Consider the following 14,045-nt stretch of genomic DNA (forward strand, 5'->3'; position numbering starts at 1 on the left):
AAAATATATTATACTTGTTGCTTAAAGAGGCTCTGTCACCAGATTTTGCAACCCCTATCTGCTATTGCAGCAGATAGGCGCTGCAATGTAGATTACAGTAACGTTTTTATTTTAAAAAAACGAGCATTTTTGGCCAAGTTATGACCATTTTTGTAGTTATGCAAATGAGGCTTGCAAAAGTCCAAGTGGGTGTGTTTAAAAGTAAAAGTCCAAGTGGGCGTGTATTATGTGCGTACATCGGGGTGTTTTTAATACTTTTACATGCTGGGCGTTCTGATGAGAAGTATCATCCACTTCTCTTCAGAACGCCCAGCTTCTGGCAGTGCAGACACAGCTGTGTTCTCGAGAGATCACGCTGTGTCGTCACTCACAGGTCCTGCATCGTGTCAGACGAGCGAGGACACCGGCACCAGAGGCTACAGTTGATTCTGCAGCAGCATCAGCGTTTGCAGGTAAGTAGCTACATCGACTTACCTGCTCCAACTCTTGCGGATGCACCGTCGCCTTGTACTCCACTGGCATGCATGGTGTAGCGATGAAGCCATGCAGAGTACACCTCACTGCATGGTGCGTTCTCATGGAGTACAAGGCAATGGCGCATCTGAGAAAGTTATAAGAGACTGGTAGTTATGTAGACATCCAGGCGGATGTAAATTAAGCGCAGGAAGGTGGGTTTAGTGTCAGGACTGTGTGACTCTTCAGGATAGCGGCACTGCCCTATGACCCTTTGTAGAGTAATTAGCTTGCAGTGTGCCATTTTAAAAGTTGATTTTTATAGATTTTGCTGCATCTGAAAACATACAGGGGACTGTTTGGAAATATTGTCAGATCATGTATTACCGCATGGTGGTGGTACAAGGGGTTAAACCTAACTCAATTCCATCTGCCATGCAATTTTTTTTATTATACATATGTAAATACAGCACCAGAACCAAGCTCTGACATTTATACAACACCAGAACCAAGCTCAGTGTTATGCCTGCGATCGCTAACCACCGGCATCCCCCTCTTACTTGCAGCCGCGACAACAGTATTGTGCGCCTCGTCCGGCGTCTCCCTTCCCACGGACGCCGGCATGCTCTGCTCTCTGGCTCTACCTCCCCCATCTGTACCCGTAGTGTGCGCGTGCACGCTAGTTATTAAAAGGCAAGCACGCACACCAGTAAAAATGTCCCCAACCTATCCTTGTACACCCTTGCCCTTATAAGTGACCCTGACCCAGAGCAAAGTTGGACAAACCTAGTGTTATCCTGCGAAGATTCCGTATCCTGTAACCTGAGTCTGTTACCTATTGGTATCCTGTATCGCGGGTCTGTTACCTATTGGTATCCTGTATCGCGGGTCTGTTACCTATTGGTATCCTGTATCCAGAGTCTGTTACCTGACTGTATCCCGTGTCCTCTGGGTGCTTCCTAAATATAATAGCACCATACACTGGGTCCCTGAATATAATAGCTCCATACACTGTGTCCCACACACACAGTGCCCCTCATAGAGCTCCCTGTAGATAGTGCCCCCTGTAAATAGGGCTCTTCATAGAGTCCCCTGTAAATAGTGCCCCTCATAGAGCCCTCTGTAGAGAGTGCCACTCATAGAGCACTGTAGATAGTTCCCACCTTACATAGTGCCCCCTATAGAGCCTCCTGTAGATAGTGCACCCCATAGGGCCTACTGTAGATAGTGCCCCCATATATCCTCCTGTAGATAGTGCTCCCCATAGAGCCCCCTGTAGATAGTGCCCCCCATAGAGCCCCTTGTGGATAGTGCCCCACATAGATCCCCCTGTTGATGGTTCCCCACATACAGCCCCCTGTAGATAGTGCCCCACAATTAGCCCCCTGTTGATAGTGCCCCCATAGAGCCTCCTGCAGATGTTGCTCCCCCAGAGTCCCCTGTATATAGGGCCCCCTGTAGATAGTGCCCCCGATAGATCCCCCTGTGGATAATGCCACTCCGTTAACGAAAAAAAAAAAAACCTTTAAATACCCGATCTTGTTCCCGCAAGGTCCTTTAGCAACGCAGGTCCCTATTGAATCTGTAAACTCTGCACTCCTGTAGAGTTAGAGAGTTGTAGAGTTGCCTATTTAGGCACTTAGGAGTTATATGTGAATGGATTATAGGTGCTTTCTTTTATTGTTCCATTTTTGTATATTTTATTTAAAAAGAAAATCAGTAAAATGTGAATAGATATCAGTAATTGCCTAGCACTAATGATCTAGAGGTCGCTCATGCTGATAATTTTTCTGTGCTATTTATCACAGAGTTCGTTTTAACAATACATATATTAAATTCTAAATAGCTATTATACTTATCTATTGTACAGCGTCACCAAATTAATTTTGTTAACATTTTTTACAGGTCTAATGCAAGCAGAAGAGAAAGGTGATGGTACTGTGCCATGGACAATATATGGAGTGTACATTAAAGCGGCTGGTGGTGTGCTAATAATCACTATAAATGCCATTCTGTTTGTGCTAACCACCGGAAGTGCAGCCTTCAGTAACTGGTGGCTAAGTTACTGGATTAAACAAGGCAATGGGGTATGAAAAAACCCCCACTTATTTGTCATTTATATGTATAGTCTTACTTTATCATGGAAAACAAATACCATTGTCATGCTATTTGAGTGAACAGTTATGTTAGGCCTCGTTCACATCTGCGATGGAGGCTCCGTCACAGATCCGGCCGAGATTTCCAGAGAAAATAGCACACCCGATGGAAAGCTGACGGCACCTATTAAAGTCAATGGGTACCGTCGGCTGCCGGTGGTGTTCGTTGTGCAATGGAACCGTTGCTTCTGTTATTCCCTTGTTTTGCTCCTCTGACAGAGCAGCACAATGGAACACACTATGCAGGTGTGAAGTAAGCCTTAGGTAAATGCATATTCAGGGCTTGGATTACAGTCTCAACATGATAACTTCCTCTTCTGATTTAGGTCAAATTCAGTGTTATCACTGGGGCAGTGCGTGGATTCAGAATGATCTAATCAATGTTATCAAGTACATTGTTTATGATGAGTTGGCATATTCACACAATTAAGTCCATTTGCATAAACAGAGAGCTAAGGCCTCGTTCACATCTGCGTTGGGGTCCCGTTCTGACGTTCCGTCTGAGTTTTCCGTCAGAATGGAACCCTAACCAGAGGTTTCTGTTTCCATCACCATTGATTTCAATGGTGACGGATCCGGTGCCCATGGTTTCCGTTTGTCTCTGTTGTGCACCGGACCCCGTCGTTTTGCTGGAAGCAACAGCGTAGTCGACTACAGTATTGATTCTGGCGAAACGACGGGTCCGGTGCACAACACACAACAGAGACAAATGGAAACCATGGGCACCGGATCCGTCACCATTGAAATCAATGGTGATGGAAACGGAAACCTCTGGTTTCCGTTTGGGTCAGTTTGTGTTTGTTCAGGGTCCCGTTCTGACGGAAAGCTCCGATAGAACGTCAGAACGGGACCCCAACGCAGATGTGAACGAAGCCAAAGATTTTCTAAAGTCAGTAGTAATAACAAATACTGCAGTACTATTTTATGTTGAATGATTTAAAAGTGTTCAATATATAACAAATACTATTGGGCTCATGTTATTTTATATTTAGAACATGTCTGTTGCTACAGCTAACTGGACTGGAACAACTGGAAGTATGAAAGACAACCCTGACCTGCACTTCTATATTTTAATTTATACTATGTCTATGGTGGCTGTTCTTTTACTGAGATTTGTACGAGGTTATGTCTTCGTTAAGGTAAAGTTTAACTACATTAAAGATTTTATTTTAGAAAAATTTTAGTGTCCTTAAAGAGGCTCTGTCACCAGATTTTCAAACCCCTATCTCGTATTGCAGCAGATCGGCGCTGCAATGTAGATTACAGTAACGTTTTTGTTTTTTTAAACGAGCATTTTTGGCCAAGTTATGAACATTTTTATATTTATGCAAATGAGCCTTTCTTAAGTACAACTGGGCGTGTTTAAATTTAAGTTTAAGTGGGCGTGTATTGTGTGTGTGCATGTGGGCGTTTTTACTTGTTTTACTAGCTGGGCGTTGTGAATAGAAGTGCATGATGCTGAATCAGCATCATCCACTTTTCTTCGTTAACACCCAGCTTCTGGCAGTGCACAGACACACAGCGTGTTCTCGAGAGATCATGCTGTGACGTCACTTCCTGCCCCAGGTCCTGCATCGTGTCGGACGAGCGAGGACACATCGGCACCACTAGCCTCTGTCGCCTGGTGCCGATGTGTCCTCGTTCGTCCGACACGATGCAGGACCTGGGTCAGGAAGTGACGTCACATCGTGATCTCTGGAGAACACGCTGTGTGTCTGTGCACTGCCAGAAGCTGGGTGTTAACGAAGAGAAGTGGATGATGCTGATTCGTCAGCATCATACACTTCTATTCACAACGCCCAGCTAGTAAAACAAGTAAAAACGCCCAGATGTACACACACAATACACGCCCACTTGGACTTAACTTTAAACACGCCCAGTTGTACTTAAGAAAGGCTCATTTGCATAACTATAAAAATGCTCATAACTTGGCCAAAAATGCTCATTTTTGAAAGAAAAAAAACGTTACTGTAATCTACATTGCAGCGCCGATCTGCTGCAATAGGAGATAGGGGTTTGAAAATCTGGTGACAGAGCCTCTTTAAGAAGGTGGCTTCTGACATAAACAGCTTGGAACATCACCTTTCATATAAATAGCGCTAGACTCATTTTCTCTGTTTGATAAACATCAACATATATTTTTTTTATGTCGATCTACAAACATTTACAGAATTGAAATAATAATTGAAATATACAGCTATTTTTTAATTTGGAAGAAAACACTTTTTCTTAGTCATGGAAAGAAAATCACTAGTGGATTGTGGTGAGCACCATCTCCTATCAAACAGAAACCTAGACTCTGGTTGTGACATTGTGGAGGTGGGATATTTGGGTTACCTGCAGCCACACCTGACTTTAGGCTTTTAATTAGTTTGGGCTTTCAAGTGTACCTCCAGTTTCAGAAGACTTCTGATATATCATAGATATATGACACACATTATTAAATCTCTTTACTTTCTTAAATATAGAGTACCCTGAGAGCCTCAACAAAACTACATGATCTTCTGTTCCAAAAAGTCCTTTGCAGTCCTATAAAATTGTTTGATACAACTCCTCTTGGCCGTATCCTGAACAGATTCACCAAGGATGTGGATGAAGGTACATGGGTCATCCATTAATATACATTTCGATTTAATACACTCGTATATACAGTAAACGTCATTAAAACTATCAGTAAAGAAGCACCGGTTTCTGGCACAGAGCTGCAAAATAATCTGGAATCCTACATTATTAGAAGCAGAAGACTAAGTAGAAATTTAAAATCAGAGACTGCCCTGATTAAAGAACAAAATGGTGGCGTATATTTTATTTGTATATTTGTAGCCTGATGCTTCTATAATCTATTCCACAGCACTGTACACAGATTGTAAAAACTCACTTCAATTTCTGCCCCATACATACCTAGACATACTTGCACTCTAATTTTCCTATATCAGGTGTATACACAAACATTACTGCCAATTTTATAGAAAGCCAATTAGCCTATGACTACATACAAACACACACGTAAAATACTAACTTCATGAAGATCTTGTACCTGGTCAAAGTTGTTCTATGGACTCCAGTACTGCAAGGAAAAAGTGTTAACCAGCCGAGTCACCATGCTGCCCAATAGAAAATTGTATATGTTACATTTTGTAAATAAACTTAGATCTCTGTTTTATCAAGAATTGGACAATCGATTAGCTGAAGAGACAGTTACGGTAAGGTGACCATACAATGCCCATTTTTCACTTCAGAATTGAGGTGTGAACGAAATTATATTGAGCACTTCCAACAATTAGCAGAGCCATATTACACCAAGCAAATTTCCCAACATGTTATATTCAATTGGTCTTATCCTTTCCAATAGTTGCTTAAACATTTTTGTATTGCCAGATGTATGCCCATGTACTGTTGGCTTTAGGTTAGCGATATATCGTACAATTTTTCATGATATTAAAGATCAACCAAATAATAATAGTTATATACCATCTTATCATCAATAACTGGAGTTTTTGACCAATCATATTAGGAGATGTCTATCCAACAGAATATCCAAGATGTTGGTTAATTATGTCAAAAAAAGTTTTTAAACAGGTGTTCTTAATGCATGAGATCATTTGTCCATTGTAACAATGGGCATCTAAAGCCAGACATACGTGGTGAAATATTTCTGCAACGATAGGGCAGATAACGCACCAGCTGTGGCCTCTTGCACTCTTCTAGAAATCAGAGGTACATGATAACCAAACAAGAGTATATTATAACATAATGGAAAATGGGCGATATCTCACCATCTTTGCTTGGTGAAACATAAAACCGTTTCCATTTATGCTGCAAAACCTGAAAAAAATTGTGTGGAGTACACTGAAGCAAGGCTTAAAGAGGCTCTGTCACCACATTATAAGTGCCCTATCTCCTATATAAGGAGATCGGCGCTGTAATGTAGGTGACAGTAATGCTTTTTATTTAGAAAAACTATCTATTTTAAACCACTTTATGAGCGATTTTTAGCTTTATGATAATGAGTTTCTTAATGCCCAAGTGGGCGTGTTTTACTTTAGACCAAGTGGGCGTTGTACAGAGGAGTGTATGACGCTGACCAATCAGCGTCATGCACTTCTCTCCATTCATTTACACTGCACTAGCTATATAGTTACAGTGTTCTGATAATGAATATATATCACTACCACCCTGGACGTGATGTTTATTCAGAATCCTGACACTTCTGAATCTTTTCTGTGAGATTCCAGCAAGGCAAGCGTAATCTCGTTTGAAATGACAGGTAACATCGTAATCTCACGAGATTACGCTTGCCTTGCTGGAATCTCACAGAAAAGATTCAGAAGTGTCAGGATTCAGAATAAACATCACGTCCAGGCTCGTAGTGATGTATATTCATTATCAGGACACTGCAATAATGTTAGTGTTTGTGTATATAGCTGCACATAACGATATAACTATATCGCTAGTGCAGTGTAAATGAATGGAGAGAAGTGTATGATGCTGATTGGTCAGCATCATACACTCCTCTGTACAACACCCACTTGGTCTAAAGTAAAACACGCCCACTTGGGCATTAAGAAACTCATTAGCATAAAGCTAAAAATCGCTCATAAAGTAGTTTAAAATAGATCGTTTTTCTAAATAAAAAGCATTACTGTCACCTACATTATAGCGCCGATCTCCTTATATAGGAGATAGGGCACTTATAATGTGGTGACAGAGCCTTTTTAATCTGTGGGTACTACATTACATACACTAAATGGCCACTACATTAGAGGCACCCATCTAGTAGCACGTTGGACCTGCTTTGACCTTCAGAACCGCAGCAACTCATCCTGAAATAGATTCTACTAGGTGTTGAAATTTGTCTGCAGGAATATTGGCCTATGTGGACATGAAAGCTTCTCGCAGTTGACGCTAAAGTGTTCTCCTGCCATAGGGTAAACAGCTGCTATGAAGGGTTGAACTTTGTTGGCTACTTGCTTAGGTAAGTCCTACTGTTCAAACATCCATCCACAGGACCCAGGGTATGAAAAGAAAACATTCCCCACACCATTACTCGACCTCCACCAGCCTGAACTGTTGACACCTGACACCTGTTTATCGATTCATGCTGAATGTGCCAAATTCTGACACGCCCCCCCCCCCCCATCAGCATGGTGCAACAAACTTCATGATTCATCTGACCAGGTGAAGTTTTTCCATTATTTAGTGATTTCATTTTTGCGCTCTTTTGCCCACTGGAGCCTTGCCTTTTTGTTTCCCTTGGACAGTAATGGGACTCTGCTGTTATAGCCCATCCGTCCTAAGGAATGATGAGTTGTGCATTCGAACATATTAGTTTGAGCACCAGTGTTGTATTTGGCTGTATTTGCTTAAAGAGGCTCTGTCACCAGATTTTGCAACCCCTGTCTGCTATTGCAGCAGATAGGCGCTGCAATGTAGATTACAGTAACGTTTTTATTTTTAAAAAACGAGCATTTTTGGCCAAGTTATGACCATTTTCGTATTTATGCAAATGAGGCTTGCAAAAGTACAACTGGGCGTGTTGAAAAGTAAAAGTACAACTGGGCGTGTATTATGTGTGTTACATCGGGCCGTGTTTACTTCTTTTACTAGCTGGGCGATCTGATGAGAAGTATCTTCCACTTCTCTTCAGAACGCCCAGCTTCCGGCAGTGCAGATCTGTGACGTCACTCACAGGTCCTGCATCGTGTCGGCACCAGAGGCTACAGTTGATTCTGCAGCAGCATCAGCATTTGCAGGTAAGTAGCTACATCGATTTACCTGCAAACGCAGATGCTGCTGCAGAATCATCTGTAGCCTCAGGTGTCAATGTGTCCTCGCTCGTCTGACACGATGCAGGACCTGTGAGTGACGACACAGCGTGATCTCTCGAGAACACGGCTGTGTCTGCACTGCCAGAAGCTGGGCGTTCTGAAGAGAAGTGGATGATACTTCTATACACAACGCCCAGCTAGTAAAAGTAGTAAACACGCCCCGATGTACGCACATAATACACGCCCAGTTGTACTTTTACTTTTCAACACGCCCAGTTGTACTTTTGCAAGCCTCATTTGCATAAATACGAAAATGGTCATAACTTGGCCAAAAATGCTCGTTTTTTAAAAATAAAAACGTTACTGTAATCTACATTGCAGCGCCTATCTGCTGCAATGGCAGATAGGGGTTGCAAAATCTGGTGACAGAGCCTCTTTAACTGGGCATCACCTGTTCGTCAAAACGATTCTTGACATCCTTCTCTGACCCATTACTCATTTACTCTTCGCACCATTCCACAAGGTTGGCTGTTTTTGAAATACTGGCCCGGCTAGTCTAGCAACAACGACCATGCTTCGTTCGAAGTCGCTCAATTTTCCCGTTCTAATGTGGATTAACACTGAAACTGATCCACAGAAAACTTGCTCACTTGATTTTCGCTGCACTCTGGGGTCACTTGTCTAATTTCTATACAGGGAACCTCCAATCGTTAAAGGGAGGGTGTGTCTAATAAAGTGGGCATTCAGTGTATGTTACCCCACACTGCTACATCCCCTGGTTGAACAGTGTGGTAAGAAGTTTACATCAAGGTGTAGGGACACTTTATCGCAGAAATAAACACTCTGAGATACATTTTTTTTCTTTATGAAATCTCTTTTGCTCTGTAAACTCATGAGTTATTATCTATTTCAGTTGATATACGCCTTCCAAATCAAATGGAACAACTTATGCAGAATATGATCCTCGTCCTCTTCTGCCTCAGCATCATTAGCACAGTATTCCCCTGGTTTATTATATCTGTGGTACCGCTGAGTGTGCTCTTCTACATAGTAAACAGAGCTTCAAGGTAGGGGTGGTGTAGATAACCGAATTGTGTTGTATTCCAGCAACTGAACCTGCTTAGGATGACACTCTTGACTGCAGTGTCAAGTATTCATCAAGTTTGTTCATTAATTGTAAAGAATATTAATTTTAATATTATAAGTTTAAATACACTTTTTTAAGACTTTTATTTAGAAAAATATGCAAATTTATTTTATTTAAAGGGGACCGATACCCTTTCTAAAAAAAAGGGGGCCAATGCCCATTTTTTTTTAGAAAGGGCATGGTTCCCCTTTCTTCAATCAAAATAAATTTGCATATTTTTCTAAATAAAAGTCTAAAAAATGTTTTTTAACTTATCAGGCATTAGCCCCTTTGGGAAATTGTATTTTCTTTTTCTCTTTTAAAAAACCTAACTTGCATATGATTTTTTCTTGTTACCCCATTGTGTGTTGGATATGTCCCAGGTCTTATTTTTTCTCTTTTTCTTCTTTTTTTACAATCAATACCGGGACGGCACCTGTTTAGTATGTGCTTGAACCTTTGGGGCCTCCTTTAAATAGCTTTTTTATTAGATTTCAACATGCCTGATCCTTTATTCCTGCAGGATATCTGCAGAGAGTGCATATACTAGTCCTTCTCAATGAATTAGAATATCATCAAAAAGTTAATTTATTTCAGTAATTCAATTAAAAAATGAAACTCATATATTATGTAAATTCATTACACACAGAGTGATCGATTTCCAGCATTTTTTTGTAATGTTGATGATTATGACTAACAGTTAATGAAAACCCCAAATTTGGTCTCTCAGAAAATTTGAATATTGGGTAAAAGTTCAAGTTTGTAGACTCATGATGTCACACTCTAATCAGCTAATCTACACAAACCACCTTCAAAAGGTTTCCTAAGGGCCTGTTCACATTAGCATTTGTTTCCGCGAACGTTGATGTGAACACAGCCTAAGCCTTTAAAAGGACTGGTCTGTTGCTCAATGGTCCAAAGTCCTGTTTTCAGATGAAAGTAAATTTTGCATTTAATTTGGAAATCAAGGTCCCAGAGTCTGGAGGAAGAATGGAGAGACCTCAATCCAAGTTGTCTGTGGTCCAGTGTGAAGTTTCCACAGTCAGTGATGGTTTGGGGAGCCATGTCATCTGCTGGTGTTGGTCCACTGTGTTATATCAAGTCCAGAGTCAGCGCAGCCATCTACCAGGATATTTTAGAGCACTTGATGCTTCCGTCTGCTGCCAAGCTTTATGGAGATGCTGATTTAATTTTCCAGCAGGACTTGGCACCTACCCACACTGCCAAAAGTACCAATACCTGGTTTAATAACTACAGTATCACTTTGCTTGATTGGCCAGCAAACTCGCCTGACCTAAACCCCATAGAGAATCTATTGGGTATTGTCAAGAGGAAGATGAGACATCAGACCCAACAATGTAGACGAGCTGAAAGTCTGTATCAAAGCAACCTGGGCTTCCATATCACCTCAGCAGTGCCACAGGCTGATCGCCTCCATGCCACGCCGCATTGATGCAGTAATTCATGCAGAGTCGGAGCCCCGATCAAGTTTTGAGGGCATATACTGCACATACTTTTCAGTAGGCCAACATTTCGGTATTAAAAATCTTTTTTGAAATTGGGCTTATATAATATTCAAATTTTCTGAGAGACTAAATTTTGGGTTTTCATTAACTGTTAGCCATAGTCATGAACATTAAAAAAAAAAAATGCTGGAAATCGATCACTCTGTGTGTAATGAATCTACAGTGAAGGAAATAAGTACTTGATCCCTTGCGGATTTTGTAAGTTTGCCCACTGTCAAAGATATGAACAGTCTAGAATTTTTAGGCTAGGTTAATTTTACCAGTGAGAGATAGATTATATTTAAAAAAAAACTGAAAATCACATTGTCAAAATTATATATATTTATTTGCATTGTGCACAGAGAAATAAGTATTTGATCCCTTTGGCAAACAAGACTTAATACTTGGTGGCAAAACCCTTGTTGACAAGCACAGCAGTCAGAAGTTTTTTGTAGTTGATGATGAGGTTTGCACACATGTTAGATGAAATTTTTGCCCACTCCACTTTTCAGATCATCTGTAAATCATTAAGATTTCGAGGCTGTCGCTTGGCAACTCGGATCTTCAGCTCCCTCCATAAGTTTTCGATGGGATTAAGGTCTGGAGACTGGCTAGGCCACTCCATGACCTTAATGTGCTTCTTTTTGAGCCACTCCTTTGTTGCCTTGGCTGTATGTTTCGGGTCATTGTCATGCTGGAAGACCCAGCCACGAGCCATTTTTAATGTCCTGGTGGAGGGAAGGAGGTTGTCACTCAGGATTTGACGGTACATGGCTCCATCCATTCTCCCATTGATGCGGTGAAGTAGTCCTGTGCCCTTAGCAGAAACATCCCCAAAACATAATGTTTCCACCTCCATGCTTGACAGTGGGGACGGTGTTCTTTGGGTCATAGGCAGCATTTCTCTTCCTCCAAACACTGCGAGTTGAGTTAATGCCAAAGAGCTCAATTTTAGTCTCATCTGACCACAGCACCTTCTCCCAATCACTCTCAGAATCATCCAGATGTTCATTTGCAAACTTCAGACGGGCCTGTACATGTGCCTTCTTGAGCAGGGGGACCTTGCGTGCACTGCAGGATTTTAATCCATTACGGCGTAATGTGTTACCAATGGTTTTCTTGGTGACTGTGGTCCCAGCTGCCTTGAGATCATTAACAAGTTCCCCCCGTGTAGTTTTCGGCTGAGCTCTCACCTTCCTCAGGATAAAGGATACCCCACGAGGTGAGATTTTGCATGGAGCCCCAGATCGATGTCGATTGACAGTCATTTTGTATGTCTTCCATTTTCTTACTATTGCACCAACAGTTGTCTCCTTCTCACCCAGCGTCTTACTTATGGTTTTGTAGCCCATTCCAGCCTTGTGCAGGTCTATGATCTTGTCCCTGACCTCCTTAGAAAGCTCTTTGGTCTTGCCCATGTTGTAGAGGTTAGAGTCAGACTGATTAATTGAGTCTGTGGACAGGAGTCTTTTATACAGGTGACCATGTAAGACAGCTGTCTTTAATGCAGGCACCAAGTTAATTTGGAGCGTGTAACTGGTCTGGAGGAGGCTGAACTCTTAATGGTTGGTAGGGGATCAAATACTTATTTCTCTGTGCACAATGCAAATAAATATATATAATTTTGACTATGTGATTTTCTTTTATATATATATATATATATATATATATATATATATATATAATCTATCTCACTGGTAAAATTAACCTAGCCTAAAAATTCTAGACTGTTCATGACTTTGACAGTGGGCAAACTGACAAAATCAGCAAGGGATCAAATGCTTATTTCCTTCACTGTATATAATATATGAATTTCACTTTTTGAATTGAATTACTAAAATAAATGTACTTTTTGATGATATTCTAATTCATTGAGAAGGACTAGTATATGGAGGCGTCGGCAGGAATAGCGGTCGGCCAAACGAGCGTTCGGGCAAGAGCTGTCTAAAGTGTATGGGTAGCTTAAGTTAAGTTTAATTTTTTTTCTTGTGTGTCAATCATGTATTCTTTCGTTTACAGAGTACTAATTCGTGAATTGAAACGCTTGGATAATATTAGTCAGTCTCCATTTATATCTCATATCACATCAACTTTACAAGGAATAACAACTATACAAGCCTACAATAAGACTAAGGATTGTCTTAATAAGTAAGTTTTTTACTTTTGCTCATAAATTGCATACAGATTTCCGCAAAGTAACTCGGGCAAACATCTCTGCTGGAAAAAAAAAGACTGAAATATATGTCTATAAAAATATTTTATTTTCATGAATACCATGAGGCCAGGATCAGCTTAAAGAGGCTCTATCACCAGATTCTCAAATCCCTATCTCCTATTGCATGTGATCGGTGCTGCAATGTAGTTAACAGTAACGTGTTTTTTTTTTTTTGAAAAACTTTCATTTTTGGCCAAGTTATGAGCTATTTTATATATATGCAAATGAGCTTTGAAATGGACAACTGGGCGTGTTTTTATTCGTATGTCCAACTGGGCGTGTATTGTGTATTTAACTGAGCATGTATTGTGTTTTTAACTGGGCGTGTTTACTTGCTTTACTAACTGGGCGTTGTGGAGAGAAGTGTATGATGCTGACGAATCAGTGACCAATCTGCATCATGCACTCCTCTCCATGCATTTACACAGCATCATCGTTCTTACTAGAACGATGTGCAGCCACATACACAAGTGTCCTGATAATGAATACACATGACCATCCAGCCTGGACCAGGGGCGGACATACCGCATGTGCAGCCGGTGCAGCTGCACAAGGGCCCCGCGTGGGAAGGGGGCCCGTTCAGTGGCGTAACTACCACAGTAGCAGCCGTAGCAGCTGCTACGGGGCCCGCGGCATGGGGGGGCCCGTGTCGCCCTGACAGGCACATTACATTTTATGTACCAGGCCTGGCGGCACGGGCCCCCTCATGCCTAGTAGCATCACAACACTAGGCATGAGGGGAGGGAGGGGGCGGGGGCCCGGTGATAGCCGCCACACTGCACTACCAATCGGGAGGGAGGGGGCGGGTGCCCGGGCCCGGTG

At 41.6% G+C, this 14,045-nt stretch overlaps 1 protein-coding gene across 1 annotated transcript in view; it reads left to right on the forward strand.

The window, feature by feature from the left end:
- Positions 1–14,045, forward strand: part of LOC142740900 (ATP-binding cassette sub-family C member 5-like) — a 157,308-nt gene that overhangs the window by 112,151 nt on the left and 31,112 nt on the right. Inside the window, exons 18-22 of the mRNA XM_075850323.1 lie at positions 2,359–2,540; positions 3,602–3,748; positions 5,078–5,207; positions 9,291–9,444; positions 13,028–13,156. Coding sequence (XP_075706438.1) covers positions 2,359–2,540; positions 3,602–3,748; positions 5,078–5,207; positions 9,291–9,444; positions 13,028–13,156 — 742 coding nt within the window. The remainder of the gene's footprint in view (positions 1–2,358; positions 2,541–3,601; positions 3,749–5,077; positions 5,208–9,290; positions 9,445–13,027; positions 13,157–14,045) is intronic.

This window comes from Rhinoderma darwinii, chromosome 2 (genome assembly GCF_050947455.1).
Source record: "Rhinoderma darwinii isolate aRhiDar2 chromosome 2, aRhiDar2.hap1, whole genome shotgun sequence".
Lineage (NCBI taxonomy): Eukaryota > Metazoa > Chordata > Amphibia > Anura > Rhinodermatidae > Rhinoderma > Rhinoderma darwinii.